This window comes from Balaenoptera physalus (assembly GCF_965194825.1).
Source record: "Balaenoptera physalus genome assembly, contig: HAP1_SCAFFOLD_1059, whole genome shotgun sequence".
Lineage (NCBI taxonomy): Eukaryota > Metazoa > Chordata > Mammalia > Artiodactyla > Balaenopteridae > Balaenoptera > Balaenoptera physalus.
Window position 1 is genome coordinate 1 of NW_028125733.1, and position 21,370 is coordinate 21,370.

Consider the following 21,370-nt stretch of genomic DNA (forward strand, 5'->3'; position numbering starts at 1 on the left):
TTTCATGTTTCGCACACAAATGAAGAATCTGTATAATCACGACTTCACAGCTGTGATCTCAAAAAAGAAGGAATTTCTCTCTTTCTATTTTTCTTGCACATAACGTAAGAACACTCTGAATCTCTAAGCTTCTGAAGCGTTAGTAGAGATGGTCTAGTAAAGATGTAGTTGTAATGTTTTACCCATTTAGCATGTGTTTATTTTTCCTTATGTACTCCAAGGTGACATATTTGTTCAGCTCAGTGATATTACAGCTAAAAAAATCATTCATTAGTAAAAGGAGAAGCAATCTCAACCTAACAAATCAGAAGTGTTTCTTATTATTTTATATTGAGTTGAATATTTGACTCTTAACACTTTTTGCTACATACAAAACACAAGTCCCTTGAAGGGTTCTTCATAAGTGCATTATACAAGGATTTAGTATGTCATAAGCACTTAAAGATTTGACATTCAACTGTAGTAGTATCCATGTTGGTTACTTTTCTTACGAGCCCCATGATGAGTTGGAGAAACACTGAAAGAATTAGAGTATCAGGTTCTATTAAATTGTTACATGTATCTTGCTTAAGTTTGTGCTCATTTATTTATATCCAACTACATAAAGCAAATTTGGAGGAAAAAAAAGAATAATAAATAAATAAGAATGAGGTCTCCAAATATTGTCAGAGGAAGATGTCCTCCATATATTAAATTATAAACCAGAATGTCTAAAACACTATACCATTAAATCACATGTACAGTCAGTTCTGTATATCCAACGGTTCCATAACCTGCAGATATGGAAGCCCGACTGTACTACACCATTTTACATACGGGACTTGAGCATCCGAGGATTTTCGGATCCATGGGGAGTCCTAAAACCAATCCCCCTGCAGATACCAAGGGACCATTGTATATGCTTATATCTGCATTTTTTACGTCTGAAAAAATATGTGCTAAATTATTACTGGTGGTAACATCTGAGTAGGGGGCAAAATTGCCTTCCACTTCATACACTTCTCTGACTGCATTTTTTGCATTCAGCTTACATTAGCTTACATTACTATTGTAAACAGAACAATTTAAACATGCTCTGCCTCTTGGGGTTGGCAACTCACCTGCACATGAGGTAGCCAGTCCTGTTGAAACCATGGGTACAGTGGACACCAAGAAGTCTGTCTAGAAAACAGGGAATATGGAATTAAGTAAGCGAAGTAGATACACTAAAAACAAGTTAGACAATTTTCTCAAGAGTAGCCTTTATTAGTTACCACAACACTACCACTATCCTGAAAAGGAAAAACTCTGAAGAAAAGAGTGTTTTTGCAGGAACGTACTATAAAGAATTAACTACTATACAGTCAAAATTCATTGTCTCTGGGAAATTTTGCATAGCCTCCAATCAGATGCAATAGTGTGGACTGGAGAATGCCCATCAGGAACTGATCTGACTACAGAAAAAGGGAGTGGAAAAAAAAAACAGGCTATCAGAAGAACAGAATTTGTTTCTGAGTGAAACAAATGGAATGCCTTCACTTTTAATGCTCAATAATAAAAAGAACAAACGGTTTCTGAAGGGCTCTTGGGGTCCCCCAAAGCACTTCCATTCCTTCTCTCCTTCACTGCTCCTCACACGCCACGGGTTTATGTGCCTGTGGAGTTCTCGGGTTAAGTAGCACTGTTCTTGTTTCACAATGAAAAAGTAAGGCTCGAGACGTAAGCCCAAGCTGCACAGCAGGCAAACAGAAAAAAGACTAGAATCGAGTCTCAGATTTTTCCAACTATGCCACAGTATTTTGTGGTCCAGGACTTAAAAAAAATTATATGAGAGAGTAAATAAAAAACAACAACATGTAGCTGATCGCTGCAAAAGCTATGTCTGTGACTAGGTGGTGTCTGGCATTCGTCATCTCCTGCCTGGATTACTACCACCCTACAATTCTAACAATCTCTTCTATTTCAACTGATCCTCCATATGGAAGATGTTCTCTCTCTAAAATATAAACTTGGCTGGATTGCTCTGTTGCTGAAAAATCTGTTGTAGCAATGCAACTTCCCTAACACGAAGCGTCTGCAACTTCTCCAGAGTCCCTGCTCCTGCCGTCAGTTCGGCATCGGCTACCGGTACCTCTTTCCAGACACTCATGGGTAGTGCCTACCTTTACCAACATTCTAGCACGACTATGTTACCTGGAGTTACTGACCACAGCCAGATCTCCACTTCAGCTCCTTCCTATCTAGCTGTTCTTGAGTGGGACATCACAGGAAGCACTGAAAAGAATTCCTCTTCACTCGGAGACTTTACTCTGGCACTCACTGACCGGCACCCAGCTGCTTCCTCCATGTTTATGGCAGCCCAGTATGATAAAACTTCAGACGCCAATAACATGGTCCCTCTATATCCATCACTTTCTGCCAGGCTTGCTCAGGGAGCACCATCTCAGATTCCAAATCAGGGGCATAGCCGCCTGTCACTTCCCTACCAGGAAGGAAGCCAGGTATATTACTATAACCAAGGCACACTGGGGTCTTCACTGTATGGAGAACTTGGCTCCTGCCCGCAATCCTATGGCTCCGCGTCATACACAGGAAGTAGGGCCTCTGCGCAACCAGAAATGGGAATGGGACTGAAGGAGATTCAGCCCGCAAATATCCGACCACCAGCTTCCACCTCTGCAATCTGCCACCCTGTGTCTGCTCAACGCATCACAGAAACAAGTTTTCAAGGTGAGTATACAAACGGCAGAGCAAGTTGAAGAATGAGGTCGGCATTCACAAACGGGGTCAAATCGACAGCTGGGAAGGGGTGTAGAGACAGGTAGAATTTAGATCCTGAGCCTTTAATAACCACTACCTTCTCTCAGTGCTCTCTGTTTTTAGACTCTATGTAAGAACAGCTAGGGCTTCCCTGGTGGCGCCTGCCAATGCAGGGGACACGGCTTCGAGCCCCGGTCTGCGAAGATCCCACATGCCGTGCAGCAACTAAGCGCATGTGCCACAACGACTGAGCCTGCATTCCAGAGCCCGTGAGCCGCAACTACCGAAGCCCACGCGCCTACAGCCCATGCTCCGCAACAAGAGAGGCCACCGCGATGAGAAGCCCGCACACCGCAACCAAGAGTAGACCCCGCTAGCCGCAACTAGAGAAAGCCCGTGCACAGCAATGAGGACCCAGTGCAGCCAAAAAAATAAATACGTAGAATAAATAAGTTCAATCAATCAATCAATCAATAAACGTAAATTAAAAACAAACAAACAAACAAAAAAACAGAACACCTAATGCAGGTGGGAAGGTGGGAGGGACACTGTAAAGGTCATCTATGCTACATGTACAAGAACCCCGAGAGCACACCAATAGGTACCACATTTTTCACTGCTGTAGCCGAGCATTCCCCCTGTACTACCACACTGTAGCACTCCCTTCCCTCGTCTACTGCTACAGTCTCTTTGGAAGGTGTTTCAGAACTCTTGTTATGAGAGTGCCAGTTGAACTGTCCTCACTTCCGTCATTTATACCAGGATTTAAGACCTTGTGGTCCGAGATCCTGTCCAGAGAGCAAGCAGGCTAAGACTCTGTCTTTGTTTCTATATTTCATCAGAAAGGGCTCTACCCCCTCTCCTAGTTCATGGTGTGAAGTGTTCTTAGCCTCTCGGGAAAGTGGGGAGAATTCAAAGGACTCTCTATGAGAATGCTAGGCTTTGTAAAACATTTCAGTTTTTTAAAAAGAAGACTCATTTTGTATTGGACTTAACAACAGTCCTATGAGATACAAAGAGAGCCAAGGATCAGTGACATGAAATGATCACCAGTAAGAATTACAACAGTCACCGCTTACCTCGTAGCATAGGGCACACTGTCCATGATCCTTAAGAAGAGTTAGTAGAAATGCCTTGCCCATCTTGCCCCTGAACCCCTTGAAAGGTACACGACTGCTGTGTTGGTGTTTAGGGGGAGCATCTCACTTACCCGGGACTGACTTCAACCTTGATTCCTCTGTAGTGATGGAGACTTCCCCGCTGATGAAAAATTCCCTGGGATTGCAACCTCCAAGCCAGACCGCTTTCCTATGGAATGACAGAGAACTTCAGAGAACTTGTCAAGATGAAACACCAGTCAGTCTGCGGGAGAAAGGGAAGAAGAGAACGATGGAAATCGTTTCTGGGAAACTATTTTTACATTATGTTTTGTTTGTTCCTGGTAAATAAACTGAAATCTTCTTAACATTCAAACAAAATCTAAACCACTAAATTCAACAACACAGGAGTATAACTTTTGAAAAAAATTTCTTTGGCTGCGCAGCATGTGGGATCTTAGCTCCCCAACCAGGGATTGAACCCACGCCTGCTGCATTGGAAGCGCAGAGTCTTCACCACTGGACCACCAGGGAAGTCCCAGGAATAGAACTTTTAAAGGAGAAGGTATAAACCCCTGGGTTATATGAACTGGAGATTTTTAGTAAGAAGTCAATAGATCTTTTGTTAGGCACATTTTATGTTAGGCTGTCTCCCTGCACAGGACGCAGGCGCCTTGAAAATGGAAATCACATCCCTCTATAGTACGTCCCTCTTCTTTCTGCTTTGCAGTTTGCTGCTCCACTTGTTCAACCCCACCTAGTAATAACCTATACTTCCCTTGTTCCTGTTTTCCCATCTGGAAAACAGACAAAAGGCAACCAAACAACGCAAAGGTCTCAACAAATAAGGGATACCCAAAACCAGAGATGGCCAGAACTTCTGTATCCCTCATGAAACCTAGCCCGGTGTTCAATACTTAGGTATCATTAATACATGCGTGTTGACTGAAACAGTTGAAACGCAATTCTTCCACTTCCCAGTTTAGTTTTAGTCCTCATACAAAACCTGATCATCAAATTCCTTAATGCTAGGAATCACAGTGAAAAATAATTTCTCAACTGACTTCTGTCAGATGAGTGAGAACTAAGGTTAATTCAGTGTATCTGAAGCATAGAAAGTGAGGGCAAACGTGGCACAAGATGGGGCTAGAGAAGCAGAGAGGATTCTAGAGCACGCAGAGTCTTAAAGGCCACCAGTGTGTTTTCTATTCTCAAAACAATGTTTGTGAGCGATGTTTATGAGCAATGTTCCAACTTGCTTTGAAGCTTTCTTGTGTGAAGAATGGATTGGAGGGAAACAAGATATATGGACACTAGTTAGGACCTAATCGCAACAGACAGGCAAGTTCAGTATTAGGATGTTGAGGGAGAGCTGACAGATTCCAAAGAAATTCAGGAGATAAACTGAAGCGGGCTTCATGGGGTATGAGATGGAGGAAAGGAAGGTCTTAGGGAATTAAAGGGTTTACTGCACACATGAGCAGAGTCTCAAAATTAATCATTTGAACGTACAGAGGGGGATCGATCTCCCAAATGACACCGGTTAGGAAGCAACGGTACGCCCTGTAGAATTCCTAGAGACAGCACAAATCAACTGTTTCGATGGAAAATTCGGCGGGACCCTTGATTTCCATGGGAATATAGAGAAAAGAGACACTGATCTGGCTTGCAGGTATTTAGGAAGTTGTTAGCCTGACATCACATACTAGTCTCATGTAAGTAGGCCGTCTGAAGTATGAAGCTTAGGGGAAAAACCTTGAAGAAAACTTAAAAGCTTAAGCCACACCTCTATACTACACCACCTTTCACAGTTTCTTCTCAGATAAGCAGCATCCCCATCAGTGAAGAAACTCACATCCCATAATAGGAACAACAGGCCTAAAAATTAAATGTGTGTCTTTGGAGGTCCCATCTATGCGATATCTTCCTGGTACCAGAAAAGTCCCCAGGAAGATCGATCTTTGCACCCCTGAAAGCTTACCACCAAGGAAAATGACTAGGTCCATAGATTTCCTCCCTCAAACCAGCCTACCTCACACATAAATCACTAGCAACTCAGCCCTTAACTCACATTATCACAGTCACAAGAGTGGTTAGGGAGAAAAGCACTAACCAGGGGAACTAACACAGAGGCAATCCAGGCCAAGCTGGGCTGGTGGCAGATATCTGCTCCTTACGCTCGGGTGCATAATGCGACTCACCACAATGCCTTTTTCACAGACCCTTTTTAAAGTTTCTCCACAAAATCCAACAGCTCAAGTTAGTTCATGACGCTTCAAGGTAAACAATCGTCAAGAGAAAAACATGCAATATGTCTTACAATGTTGGATTCCTTACAAATAGGACAAGGAAATAACCATGTAGACAAAACCAGAGCATTTGAAAACATCTGCGTTCTACAAACATACCAGTGAATGCTATAAATAAGGTAATATGACATAAAACAAAATGAAAACTAGATGTGAGACTGTTCTCTTCAGTGTACAGACTTCATGGCAGTTGCTGCACGATCTAGCTACTTATATCTACAACTCTCTGTTCTGTTAATACAAAATGAGGCCCAAGTGTGTCAACTTGTTTCCCACAGAAACCAAAAAACCTACATGCATCTCTTTTCTCCGGTGCCCTTTCACCTTACCTGCTCCCAGTTCTCCACCAATGTCCTCCTCTTTCTCTAATTATTCTCCTCTTCATTGTGCTTGGCCTTGCACCCAAGCATGCAAGACAGAGAGTCCTAGAGGTCCGAGATTCTAGAGGGGCTGTTTGCAAGGGGGAGGAGATTACGGTAACTGCCACACTGTATATACTTCTGTGCAAAGAAAGAGGGACAGTGTTCAGAATGTCTCTCACATATAAAAAGAGCTGGATGGCAGGATACCTGTGTGGCCCAAGGAACTAGAGCTAGCAAATCATGGGCAAAACAATTGCAACCAAAGGCTGGAAGAGGAAAGGTCTGCAACCAGCTCTGTCTCCTAGCTCTCTGGTATTTGCTGCCAATGGGCAGAGTCTATTTCGTGAAGCATCAAGCACTGAAAAGAAGACTCCTGCTGCTGGAAGTTGACAGGAAGGAACATCCAATGCAAGATCAAGGCTTGTCCTAGAAGCAATGCCCATAATGGAAGAAAAAAAAAAAAAAAAAAGAAAGCGGAAGAGAAATGTTAAGTCGCAAGTCCAACCTGGCCCCCAGCCTAGCCCAGCCCAAGGAAGGTAGGAGTCAAGGAGAAGAAACTAAAAGAGCCTTGGACCACAACATTCTCCACAGGGTACACTCAACAAACTTCACCCTGCTCTTTAACCAAGTTACAACTGTAATAGTTCAAACTACATGGCTCTTTCCTTCCTAAGGATACTAGTTAAATAAGATCTATATAGCTCTAAGTATATGATACATAAAATAGAATACTCTGTAGAATATAAGTAACTGTTAGTTAATTATATTAATGAACGTCTGTAAGAAATGTTGCAATGATTTCCCTAATGGAAGAGCCTGGGGGAGGTAAATCTGTCTTCTAGGATTTCCTCCCCAGAGCTCAGAAATTGAGGGGTTGTTTTAGCTCTCCTACGCTCTCTTCACCCAAGCCCGCCCTCCTGTTGGGGATCGGACCTCCCTATTGGCTAGCTCATACCTTTCAACTGCCTGCTTTGTGACATCACTCTCCTACCAAACCTACTACCACTTGGTAGAGGTCTTGGGGTTTCCGTGGAGCCGTTTGGACCAGTAACCAGTGACCTTTGTACTGGACACGTGCGCCGTTCAGCTGCAGCCACTCAGACATCCTCTAGTGTTGTCTCCTCATCCCTTGTACCTGCAGTTGATGTCTCCTCTTCTCTGACCATGTCAGGTAAGAAAAGAAACTTTGGAAAGTTTTGCGTTCGATTTCTTGTGCCCCTAAATTGAGGAGGAGATTCAAAATAGCGTGGAATAATGAGGGAAAGTATTGAACTACAAGTCTGGAGACCTAATTTCAGTTTTGACTTTGACGTTTACTGTCTGTGTGACTTTGGACAAATCACTGACTGCCTCACAAAGCCTGCTGCTTTCCTTATCTGTCACGTTAGGATACCACATTGGGTTGATCACTCTGATCCCCTTCTTTTCCAATATTGAGCCTTAAAGGGTACCCATGTAGAAAATGAAATCAGAGACTTCTCAAAAGAGTGTTTCAACAGAAACATAGAAAAGCCAGGTGACACAGAAAACTAGCGATATATACCAAGATGTTTCATCTCCAATGGTCTCCCTCCACTAGTATTTCGACTAGTTGAAAAGAGAGAATAGGGAGAGAGGATGGAGAGTACTGGGCTATATAGGGAGGCACAGAGTCAAACGTAAGCAAGTTTAGGATTGTTTTCATTAGCACAGGCCAACAGGAACCAAGAGATGGGAAAAAAATATAAGAATGAAGAGGGAAAGCATAGAGGAGCTCTCAAGAAAGAGGCAGTTTGCCATGGAATGTTGATGGGAGCCAAAGATTTTAAATTAAAGCAGAAACAGCACAGAGGGAAATCTGCTCAGAGCAGGGCAAAACAAAGCTGATGGTAGCAAATCCTTACATTAACAGACTAAGAAGGAAAGTAAGGCCAGAACAGGGGATCACCAGGAAAGGCAGCCTATCAGAAAAGTCATACTCCGTTTTCTTTCTTTTATTGCCTCTCTGAATACAGCTGGCACTTGACAGTTTGGAATAGAAACACTTTAGAAGTATGTTTTAGAAATGATGCTTCCTAGAAACCAGAAACCAAAGTGGTTATCTAGGGGGCTGCTTTTCAGTGTTCTATTCTTTCTAATTTTTAAACTAGGTAGACATTTGACCAATTAAACATTTTAAATGATATCTTCTACATTGAATCAGAAGGACTATTTCCTTTGTGTGATATGTAGCTTCTAAGGCAAGGTTGCTTTTCATTTTTACAGTTATTTCCTTCCTAACACAGAGAGCACATTGATCAACAGCCATCGTTCGCTTGTAGATCTTAGCTACCGGAGAAGAAAAAGAAAAAGTCAAGCCCCACATCTCTAATTCCCCATTTAGGGAATTCCCTGGCGGTCCAGCGCTTTAGGACTCGGTGCTTTCACGGCCAGGGCCACGCGGCGCGGCAAAAGAAAAAAAGAAAACACAAACATCCACATTTATCTAAAACAATATTGTGGAGTCCTTTGGATTTTCTTACATTTGAAAATCTTTTTTAATTGGATTCTAGGGATGATGGTTTTTTGAGGTCTTGGGATGTCATCTTCTTGGATGTGGAAGATGATTCTAAGTTCTAGGATAAATACAAAAACCTTCTTGATACTTTTTAAGCTTCCTTTCTGCTTATTATATGAGTTATATTCATGGAAAGATATATTTCTCCTAGGCTTAATACCTGTTACTTGCTGGGTAAAAATATGAATGAGCACAATAATGAAACTCTTTTACACTTACTATTTTGCTGTCTGCTTTGTACCGGTTTTCATTGAAATACTTGTCTATATATGTTGTGGCTACCTATACATTCACATTTGTTGCATTCTGTTGCTTGTTATGCATTTTTTACTGATTTATCGTCTCTGTCTGTATGCATTGGCTAGGAATTCATTCACCTCTATCACCTCCATCGTGTTTTTTGGTTAATAGTATTCACTAAAATAGAGTGGGCAAAATTCACTTTCATAATATTGCATGTATGGTACAGAATGTCATTTGTTAGTAAATTCATTAGGCTTTGATACTTGCCCACATACCCCAGTTTTCATTAATATCTATGGATTTCTTTTTCGTTACGTAACATGTTTTTCATGATTTTTCTTTGTCTTTCTAGAACTTATTGTATCTTCCTCCATATAAATCATACGCAATAGATCAGCTTATTCATCTATTAATTATTACTGCTATTATTATTGGTGGTGGTGTTATAACCACTTTATAGATGAGTAGTCTGAAGTAATCAGATAACTTTTCTCTTTCCAAAAGCACTTAAGAAATCCACTTTCGGGTAATCATTTTGAGGTAGGATGAGAAACCAGGCTTGAAGAGGGCAAAAATGACTCTTTCAGTTCACCAGTTGGACTGAGCTATACGTCAACTCTAGGTAATAGCGTGGGAACTGCACAAGCAAAGGGAGACACTGAAGATGACAATGGTAATGGCCGTACTGTTTTCTAATGGACAAAAAAAATGCTTATATTATAAGTTCTATTTCTCCTGCTTTCTGGCACTATCATGCTCAGAGTGGAGTCCTGGCAAGGAAGTCAGGATACTTAGGTTCTGAAACCTGGTAATGACACTAACATAATGAGAGAACCTGAACAAGTCAACCCGACCTCTCTGAGCCTCAGTTTCCTTACTCGTGAAATGAGACTGAAAAAAGAGAAAGTTCTCTAAGGGCCTCCTAGTTCTAAAATGCTTCCAGTCTAGGAAATAGCATAGAAGTCAATACGAGTGCAGGCTGAAGGGAAAGACAGGGCAGGGAGAAGGTTGCTTCCAGCCTAGAGAACAATGTCTGAACCATACCACTTGGCTCTTCTGCCCATCTGTGCCCAAGATGGGAGCACAGGCAGTTAATACAGAAGAGTGGAAAACTGCTCAGTCCTTACAGCCATCATTAACTGTCTGATTTTGGGTTTCTCAGGAAGGGTCGATAGTAGAGGTGTCCTGAGAGCAAGAACCTTAAGATAATGCTGTTCCTCAAACGTAGTGAGAATTTCTCAACCTCCCTGAGTTTTTCATGACCCTCTTGTTCTTACAGAAAATTTCCAAAATCCATCTCTACTTGGAACTCTAAATTCTCTGCAGCATTGTCTTCCTGTGGTGAGCAATGCAACTTCCCTAACACGAAGTGTCTGCAACTTCTCCAGAGTCTCTGCCCCTGCCGTCAGTTCGGCATCGGCTACCGGTACCTCTTTCCAGACACTCATGGGTAGTGCCTACCTTTACCAACATTCCAGCACGACTATGTTATCTGGAGTTACTGACCACAGCCAGATCTCCACTTCAGCTCCTTCCTATCCAGGTGTTCTTGAGTGGGACATCACAGGAAGCACTGAAAAGAATTCCTCTTCACTCGGAGACTTTACTCTGGCACTCACTGACCGGCACCCAGCTGCTTCCTCCATGTTTATGGCAGCCCAGTATGATAAAACTTCAGACGCCAATAACATGGTCCCTCTATATCCATCACTTTCTGCCAGGCTTGCTCAGGGAGCACCATCTCAGATTCCAAATCAGGGGCATAGCCGCCTGTCACTTCCCTACCAGGAAGGAAGCCAGGTATATTACTATAACCAAGGCACACTGGGGTCTTCACTGTATGGAGAACTTGGCTCCTGCCTGCAATCCTATGGCTCCGCGTCATACACAGGAAGTAGGGCCTCTGCGCAACCAGAAATGGGAATGGGACTGAAGGAGATTCAGCCCACAAATATCCGACCACCAGCTTCCACCTCTGCAATCTGCCACCCTGTGTCTGCTCAACGCATCACAGAAACAAGTTTTCAAGGTGAGTATACAAACGGCAGAGAAAGTTGAAGAATGAGGTCGGCATTCACAAATGGGGTCAAATCGACAGCTGGGAAGGGGTGTAGAGACAGGTAGAATTTAGATCCTGAGCCTTTAGTAACCACTACCTTCGCTCAGTGCCCTCTGTTTTTAGACTCTATATAAGAACACCTAGGGCTTCCCTGGTGGCGCCGTGGTTAAGAATCCGCCTGCCAATGCAATGCGGGGGACACGGGTTCGAGCCCTGGTCTGGGAAGATCCCACATGCCGTGGAGCAACTAAGCCCATGTGCCACAACGACTGAGCCTGCATTCTAGAGCCCGTGAGCCGCAACTACCGAAGCCCACGCGCCTAGAGCGCATGCTCCGCAACAAGAGAAGCCCGCACACCGCAACCAAGAGTAGACCCCGCTAGCCGCAACTAGAGAAAGCCCGTGCACAGCAATGAAGACCCTGTGCAGCCAAAAAAATAAATACGTAGAATAAATAAGTTCAAACAATCAATCAATAAATAAACGTAAATTAAAAAAACAAAAAAACAAAAAGAACACCTAATGCAGGTGGGAAGGTGGCAGGGACACTGTAAAGGTCATCTATGCTACATGTACAAGAACCCCGAGAGCACACCAATAGGTACCACATTTTTCACTGCTGTAGCCGAGCATTCCCCCTGTACTACCACACTGTAGCACTCCCTTCCCTCGTCTACTGCTACAGTCTCTTTGGAAGGTGTCTCAGAACTCTTGTTATGAGAGTGCCAGTTGAAGTGTCCTCACTTCCGTCATTTATACCAGGATTTAAGACCTTGTGGTCCGAGATCCTGTCCAGAGAGCAAGCAGGCTAAGACTCTGTCTTTGTTTCTGTATTTCATCAGAAAGGGCTCTACCCCCTCTCCTAGTTCATGGTGTGAAGTGTTCTTAGCCTCTCGGGAAAGTGGGGAGAATTGAAAGGACTCTATATGAGAATGCTAGGCTTTGTAAAACATTTCAGTTTTTTAAAAAGAAGACTCATTTTGTATTGGACTTACAACAGTCCTATGAGATACAAAGAGAGCCAAGGATCAGTGACATGAAATGATCACCAGTTAAGCATTACAACAGTCACCGCTTACCTCGTAGCATAGGGCACTGTCCATGATCCTTAAGAAGAGTTAGTAGAAATGCCTTGCCCATCTTGCCCCTGAACCCCTTGAAAGGTACACGACTGCTGTGTTGGTGTTTAGGGGGAGCATCTCATTTACCAGGGACTGACTTCTCCCTTGATCCCTTTGTAGTGATGGAGACTTCCCTGGTGATGAAAAATTCCCTGGGATTGCAACCTCCAAGCCAGATGTTTTGTGTGACACAAACTCAAGAACTCCCCAAGTCCTGCAGTAGCAGAAACAGTCACATACTTGAGAGTAACCCACCATCTGAACTTGGGGACATTTCAGTGACAGCTCCAGTCCAGAGTGCCAGGCGTCTCCTGGCCCTGCCTCCAGCTCCAAGCCAGGGACAAACAGAGAGTAAGAACGTGGAGGATATCAAAACCAAGCTGTCAAAGCCTCTGGAGGCCTACCAGATCCCAATAGAAAACCAAGATCCTCCACTACTCCCTTTGGGAATCCCTGATATTCCCCAGCCGCTGGCCTGCACCGATCCCCTCAGCCAAGAGGAGCAGCCTGGTTCTGAAAATGCTGATCTGGGAGAGAACAGCCTGAGTCGTCAGGACCTAGGGACACTTGAAAATGGGACTGAACCTAGCAGTGGTCTTGCAGACATTACTACACTGGCGGAGGATATTCACCTTCCCCAGCTCTTTAATTCTTGGAAAGATCTTGATCGATCCCAAGGTCCCAACGTGATCAAAGCTGAAGACACCAGAGCCATTAAGGTGAATCAGGTGCAGGAAAAGCCAAGTGTCGTAAAGGTTCCCTCTGATCAACCCAGGAAGAACAAACAGAAAGCCTCTGAGCCTATCGGTGGTGCTCCCAAGGCCAAAATCCAGCCAAAGGATCCAGAGTGCCTGTTAGGGGGAGAAGCGGTTATATGCACTGCTGCAGTCAGTGACAGGGCTCCTGCGAACACGGCCAAGCACTCTCAAGGCAAACCTCAGAAAGCTGCATCCGGAAAGATCAGCAAAACTGAGAGCCATGGGCAGGAAAAGACCAAAAGGACCAGAGGAAGAAACAAGGCTGAAGAGAACAAGCAGTCAGGGAACAAAGTCAAGGCAGAAGACAAGCCAGCAATCCCCAACACGAAGCGAAAGGAACACCAAACTGAGCTTCGCCAAGAGAGCTTTCAAAAGCCTCGAACCTCCCTTGGCGTGCGCATGCTGGAGTCTGTGAAGGTTCTTCATGCGCTGGGGAAGAAGAATGAGACGAAAACTGGGCTCTCTTCCTGTCGGCTCTTGGGAAATTCAAGCAACCCCAAAGACCCCCAGCCACCCCCAGCGATCCAGCCACGGCGGCATACCCCACGTGAGGGTAAGAGGCCTGAGAAAACGCAAGTCCAAGCCCAGAAACCAGACAGCAGTGCTGAAACAGAGTGTCCATCTCCATCCCAGTGTGAGCGGCCTCCTCCTGGGAAGGTCAAGTTGATACCTCTGCCTTTTTCTGCCTGGGACAAGCCTCAAGCTCGACCCGCTCCTCGGAGGCCACAGTCTCTGGCCTCACATCGGCCTGCTGTGGCTTACCGTGCCCAGCCTGGTTCTACTGACTCAGCTCAACCTGCTGCAGTCAATTCATCCCAGCCAGCTCCTGCCTCTTTGCCAGGTCCCGCCAAACCAGCTCAGCCAACTGTGGCCAACCCAACCCAACCGGCTTGGACCAACCATACCCAGCCTCGTGTCCCTCAGCCTGCTGCTCCTAGGCCTGCACCCTACAAAACTTCATCTGGCGCTTCTCTCCAGCGCGAGCCTGTTCCCCCTGCTGTGACTAAGCGCCAGTCCCCACCCAAGCTCCAAACCCAACTTCTACTCCAAGACTTCAGCAAGCAACGAGTTCCATGGAGGGAACCCAACGTGCCTGAGCCAGTCATGTCAAAGCCCATCGAACAAGAGCAGAGGCCAGAGCGAGAGGCCATGAAGAGGCGGGCTCAACAACAACGGGAGAATGCTGCCAGATACACCTCTTCGGGGAAGCTGCAATTTTTCACCCAGAGGGACAAAGAAATGGAAATTGCTGACTACTACGGATACGTCAGGTGACAGCTGCTAGGATTCTTGCTGCCACCTTGGCTACCAGCGGTTCTTCCATACATAGGTAAGATAGGTATAGAACCGAGTAAGTAAATGGAATAGAATTAATAGATGAGTAATAAACCTTTCGAATTTTGAGATGCTGCTAACTGGGGCGTGAGAAAGGAAGGCCTGAAAGTTGGATGGGAGAATGAAGGAAAGGGGTAAAAACTGAGGAAAGAGGAAGGAACTTGGCCCAGGGCTAGGAAGGCCAAAAGAGACGTATGGATTTAGGAAAGGAAGCAGGAGTGAGGATGAAATGGCAGAAGTAAAAAGCAGGGTCAGGGGTCTGGGTTGAAAGAACACAATTGGAGTAGAGTTGAAGGTGACAGGAGATGAGTCTAGGTTTACTAGGAGAAATAGAAACAAAGTCTCTCGGGGAGGTTGGCCTTAAGTCTCACAACCACCAGATAGGTATTTCAGAAAACAAGAGGTTCACGACACATCTCTGAAAGGTTTGAGTTGCCTTATTCAGGTGTGATTATAGTGGGGGAATAGGCAAATCTACCAGAGAAGTGGCTAGGGCTCAGAGACCTCCTAGGGGCAGCTGACGACAGGGCCAGAGCCAAGGGAACTGCTGCATCAGGAGGCCCACGAACAAATCAGGGGCATAGCCGCCTGTCACTTCCCTACCAGGAAGGAAGCCAGGTATATTACTATAACCAAGGCACACTGGGGTCTTCACTGTATGGAGAACTTGGCTCCTGCCCGCAATCCTATGGCTCCGCGTCATACACAGGAAGTAGGGCCTCTGCGCAACCAGAAATGGGAATGGGACTGAAGGAGATTCAGCCCACAAATATCCGACCACCAGCTTCCACCTCTGCAATCTGCCACCCTGTGTCTGCTCAACGCATCACAGAAACAAGTTTTCAAGGTGAGTATACAAACGGCAGAGAAAGTTGAAGAATGAGGTCGGCATTCACAAATGGGGTCAAATCGACAGCTGGGAAGGGGTGTAGAGACAGGTAGAATTTAGATCCTGAGCCTTTAGTAACCACTACCTTCGCTCAGTGCCCTCTGTTTTTAGACTCTATATAAGAACACCTAGGGCTTCCCTGGTGGCGCCGTGGTTAAGAATCCGCCTGCCAATGCAATGCGGGGGACACGGGTTCGAGCCCCGGTCTGCGAAGATCCCACATGCCGTGCAGCAACTAAGCGCATGTGCCACAACGACTGAGCCTGCATTCCAGAGCCCGTGAGCCGCAACTACCGAAGCCCACGCGCCTACAGCCCATGCTCCGCAACAAGAGAGGCCACCGCGATGAGAAGCCCGCACACCGCAACCAAGAGTAGACCCCGCTAGCCGCAACTAGAGAAAGCCCGTGCACACCAATGAGGACCCAGTGCAGCCAAAAAAATAAATACGTAGAATAAATAAGTTCAATCAATCAATCAATCAATAAACGTAAATTAAAAAAAAAAAAACAAACAAAAAAACAGAACACCTAATGCAGGTGGGAAGGTGGGAGGGACACTGTAAAGGTCATCTATGCTACATGTACAAGAACCCCGAGAGCACACCAATAGGTACCACATTTTTCACTGCTGTAGCCGAGCATTCCCCCTGTACTACCACACTGTAGCACTCCCTTCCCTCGTCTACTGCTACAGTCTCTTTGGAAGGTGTTTCAGAACTCTTGTTATGAGAGTGCCAGTTGAACTGTCCTCACTTCCGTCATTTATACCAGGATTTAAGACCTTGTGGTCCGAGATCCTGTCCAGAGAGCAAGCAGGCTAAGACTCTGTCTTTGTTTCTATATTTCATCAGAAAGGGCTCTACCCCCTCTCCTAGTTCATGGTGTGAAGTGTTCTTAGCCTCTCGGGAAAGTGGGGAGAATTCAAAGGACTCTCTATGAGAATGCTAGGCTTTGTAAAACATTTCAGTTTTTTAAAAAGAAGACTCATTTTGTATTGGACTTACAACAGTCCTATGAGATACAAAGAGAGCCAAGGATCAGTGACATGAAATGATCACCAGTAAGAATTACAACAGTCACCACTTACCTCGTAGCATAGGGCACACTGTCCATGATCCTTAAGAAGAGTTAGTAGAAATGCCTTGCCCATCTTGCCCCTGAACCCCTTGAAAGGTACACGACTGCTGTGTTGGTGTTTAGGGGGAGCATCTCACTTACCCGGGACTGACTTCAACCTTGATTCCTCTGTAGTGATGGAGACTTCCCCGCTGATGAAAAATTCCCTGGGATTGCAACCTCCAAGCCAGACCGCTTTCCTATGGAATGACAGAGAACTTCAGAGAACTTGTCAAGATGAAACACCAGTCAGTCTGCGGGAGAAAGGGAAGAAGAGAACGATGGAAATCGTTTCTGGGAAACTATTTTTACATTATGTTTTGTTTGTTCCTGGTAAATAAACTGAAATCTTCTTAACATTCAAACAAAATCTAAACCACTAAATTCAACAACACAGGAGTATAACTTTTGAAAAAAATTTCTTTGGCTGCGCAGCATGTGGGATCTTAGCTCCCCAACCAGGGATTGAACCCACGCCTGCTGCATTGGAAGCGCAGAGTCTTCACCACTGGACCACCAGGGAAGTCCCAGGAATAGAACTTTTAAAGGAGAAGGTATAAACCCCTGGGTTATATGAACTGGAGATTTTTAGTAAGAAGTCAATAGATCTTTTGTTAGGCACATTTTATGTTAGGCTGTCTCCCTGCACAGGACGCAGGCGCCTTGAAAATGGAAATCACATCCCTCTATAGTACGTCCCTCTTCTTTCTGCTTTGCAGTTTGCTGCTCCACTTGTTCAACCCCACCTAGTAATAACCTATACTTCCCTTGTTCCTGTTTTCCCATCTGGAAAACAGACAAAAGGCAACCAAACAACGCAAAGGTCTCAACAAATAAGGGATACCCAAAACCAGAGATGGCCAGAACTTCTGTATCCCTCATGAAACCTAGCCCGGTGTTCAATACTTAGGTATCATTAATACATGCGTGTTGACTGAAACAGTTGAAACGCAATTCTTCCACTTCCCAGTTTAGTTTTAGTCCTCATACAAAACCTGATCATCAAATTCCTTAATGCTAGGAATCACAGTGAAAAATAATTTCTCAACTGACTTCTGTCAGATGAGTGAGAACTAAGGTTAATTCAGTGTATCTGAAGCATAGAAAGTGAGGGCAAACGTGGCACAAGATGGGGCTAGAGAAGCAGAGAGGATTCTAGAGCACGCAGAGTCTTAAAGGCCACCAGTGTGTTTTCTATTCTCAAAACAATGTTTGTGAGCGATGTTTATGAGCAATGTTCCAACTTGCTTTGAAGCTTTCTTGTGTGAAGAATGGATTGGAGGGAAACAAGATATATGGACACTAGTTAGGACCTAATCGCAACAGACAGGCAAGTTCAGTATTAGGATGTTGAGGGAGAGCTGACAGATTCCAAAGAAATTCAGGAGATAAACTGAAGCGGGCTTCATGGGGTATGAGATGGAGGAAAGGAAGGTCTTAGGGAATTAAAGGGTTTACTGCACACATGAGCAGAGTCTCAAAATTAATCATTTGAACGTACAGAGGGGGATCGATCTCCCAAATGACACCGGTTAGGAAGCAACGGTACGCCCTGTAGAATTCCTAGAGACAGCACAAATCAACTGTTTCGATGGAAAATTCGGCGGGACCCTTGATTTCCATGGGAATATAGAGAAAAGAGACACTGATCTGGCTTGCAGGTATTTAGGAAGTTGTTAGCCTGACATCACATACTAGTCTCATGTAAGTAGGCCGTCTGAAGTATGAAGCTTAGGGGAAAAACCTTGAAGAAAACTTAAAAGCTTAAGCCACACCTCTATACTACACCACCTTTCACAGTTTCTTCTCAGATAAGCAGCATCCCCATCAGTGAAGAAACTCACATCCCATAATAGGAACAACAGGCCTAAAAATTAAATGTGTGTCTTTGGAGGTCCCATCTATGCGATATCTTCCTGGTACCAGAAAAGTCCCCAGGAAGATCGATCTTTGCACCCCTGAAAGCTTACCACCAAGGAAAATGACTAGGTCCATAGATTTCCTCCCTCAAACCAGCCTACCTCACACATAAATCACTAGCAACTCAGCCCTTAACTCACATTATCACAGTCACAAGAGTGGTTAGGGAGAAAAGCACTAACCAGGGGAACTAACACAGAGGCAATCCAGGCCAAGCTGGGCTGGTGGCAGATATCTGCTCCTTACGCTCGGGTGCATAATGCGACTCACCACAATGCCTTTTTCACAGACCCTTTTTAAAGTTTCTCCACAAAATCCAACAGCTCAAGTTAGTTCATGACGCTTCAAGGTAAACAATCGTCAAGAGAAAAACATGCAATATGTCTTACAATGTTGGATTCCTTACAAATAGGACAAGGAAATAACCATGTAGACAAAACCAGAGCATTTGAAAACATCTGCGTTCTACAAACATACCAGTGAATGCTATAAATAAGGTAATATGACATAAAACAAAATGAAAACTAGATGTGAGACTGTTCTCTTCAGTGTACAGACTTCATGGCAGTTGCTGCACGATCTAGCTACTTATATCTACAACTCTCTGTTCTGTTAATACAAAATGAGGCCCAAGTGTGTCAACTTGTTTCCCACAGAAACCAAAAAACCTACATGCATCTCTTTTCTCCGGTGCCCTTTCACCTTACCTGCTCCCAGTTCTCCACCAATGTCCTCCTCTTTCTCTAATTATTCTCCTCTTCATTGTGCTTGGCCTTGCACCCAAGCATGCAAGACAGAGAGTCCTAGAGGTCCGAGATTCTAGAGGGGCTGTTTGCAAGGGGGAGGAGATTACGGTAACTGCCACACTGTATATACTTCTGTGCAAAGAAAGAGGGACAGTGTTCAGAATGTCTCTCACATATAAAAAGAGCTGGATGGCAGGATACCTGTGTGGCCCAAGGAACTAGAGCTAGCAAATCATGGGCAAAACAATTGCAACCAAAGGCTGGAAGAGGAAAGGTCTGCAACCAGCTCTGTCTCCTAGCTCTCTGGTATTTGCTGCCAATGGGCAGAGTCTATTTCGTGAAGCATCAAGCACTGAAAAGAAGACTCCTGCTGCTGGAAGTTGACAGGAAGGAACATCCAATGCAAGATCAAGGCTTGTCCTAGAAGCAATGCCCATAATGGAAGAAAAAAAAAAAAAAAAAAGAAAGCGGAAGAGAAATGTTAAGTCGCAAGTCCAACCTGGCCCCCAGCCTAGCCCAGCCCAAGGAAGGTAGGAGTCAAGGAGAAGAAACTAAAAGAGAAGAGCCTTGGACCACAACATTCTCCACAGGGTACACTCAACAAACTTCACCCTGCTCTTTAACCAAGTTACAACTGTAATAGTTCAAACTACATGGCTCTTTCCTTCCTAAGGATACTAGTTAAACAAGATCTATATAGCTCTAAGTATATGATACATAAAATAGAATACTCTGTAGAATATAAGTAACTGTTAGTTAATTATATTAATGAACGTCTGTAAGAAATGTTGCAATGATTTCCCTAATGGAAGAGCCTGGGGGAGGTAAATCTGTCTTCTAGGATTTCCTCCCCAGAGCTCAGAAATTGAGGGGTTGTTTTAGCTCTCCTACGCTCTCTTCACCCAAGCCCGCCCTCCTGTTGGGGATCGGACCTCCCTATTGGCTAGCTCATACCTTTCAACTGCCTGCTTTGTGACATCACTCTCCTACCAAACCTACTACCACTTGGTAGAGGTCTTGGGGTTTCCGTGGAGCCGTTTGGACCAGTAACCAGTGACCTTTGTACTGGACACGTGCGCCGTTCAGCTGCAGCCACTCAGACATCCTCTAGTGTTGTCTCCTCATCCCTTGTACCTGCAGTTGATGTCTCCTCTTCTCTGACCATGTCAGGTAAGAAAAGAAACTTTGGAAAGTTTTGCGTTCGATTTCTTGTGCCCCTAAATTGAGGAGGAGATTCAAAATAGCGTGGAATAATGAGGGAAAGTATTGAACTACAAGTCTGGAGACCTAATTTCAGTTTTGACTTTGACGTTTACTGTCTGTGTGACTTTGGACAAATCACTGACTGCCTCACAAAGCCTGCTGCTTTCCTTATCTGTTACGTTAGGATACCACATTGGGTTGATCACTCTGATCCCCTTCTTTTCCAATATTGAGCCTTAAAGGGTACCCATGTAGAAAATGAAATCAGAGACTTCTCAAAAGAGTGTTTCAACAGAAACATAGAAAAGCCAGGTGACACAGAAAACTAGCGATATATACCAAGATGTTTCATCTCCAATGGTCTCCCTCCACTAGTATTTCGACTAGTTGAAAAGAGAGAATAGGGAGAGAGGATGGAGAGTACTGGGCTATATAGGGAGGCACAGAGTCAAACGTAAGCAAGTTTAGGATTGTTTTCATTAGCACAGGCCAACAGGAACCAAGAGATGGGAAAAAAATATAAGAATGAAGAGGGAAAGCATAGAGGAGCTCTCAAGAAAGAGGCAGTTTGCCATGGAATGTTGATGGGAGCCAAAGATTTTAAATTAAAGCAGAAACAGCACAGAGGGAAATCTGCTCAGAGCAGGGCAAAACAAAGCTGATGGTAGCAAATCCTTACATTAACAGACTAAGAAGGAAAGTAAGGCCAGAACAGGGGATCACCAGGAAAGGCAGCCTATCAGAAAAGTCATACTCCGTTTTCTTTCTTTTATTGCCTCTCTGAATACAGCTGGCACTTGACAGTTTGGAATAGAAACATTTTAGAAGTATGTTTTAGAAATGATGCTTCCTAGAAACCAGAAACCAAAGTGGTTATCTAGGGGGCTGCTTTTCAGTGTTCTATTCTTTCTAATTTTTAAACTAGGTAGACATTTG

General features: G+C 44.4%; 1 protein-coding gene and 1 long non-coding RNA gene across 5 annotated transcripts in view; one reads left to right on the forward strand and one right to left on the reverse strand.

The window, feature by feature from the left end:
• Positions 1 to 8: 8 nt before the first annotated feature.
• LOC309653733 overlaps positions 9 to 21,370 on the reverse strand; it is a 258,278-nt gene continuing 236,916 nt past the window's right edge. Inside the window, exons 4-6 of one of the 4 annotated variants that reach the window (XR_014259420.1) lie at positions 1,342 to 1,433; positions 1,101 to 1,161; positions 9 to 517 (exon numbers count right to left, since the gene is read on the reverse strand). This is a non-coding gene — a long non-coding RNA (uncharacterized lncRNA). Of the gene's footprint in view, positions 518 to 567; positions 1,162 to 1,341; positions 1,434 to 21,370 lie in introns of those variants that run through there. The other 3 variants (XR_014259421.1, XR_014259422.1, XR_014259423.1) reach the window with 3 other exon arrangements.
• Positions 1,677 to 14,499, forward strand: LOC309653724 (uncharacterized protein C2orf78-like; the record flags this gene model as incomplete). The annotated part of the gene is made up of 4 exons (XM_082478547.1): positions 1,677 to 1,684; positions 7,563 to 7,678; positions 10,566 to 11,315; positions 12,587 to 14,499. 4 exons carry the CDS (start codon positions 1,677 to 1,679, stop codon positions 14,497 to 14,499), a joined length of 2,787 nt encoding a protein of 928 aa, XP_082334673.1.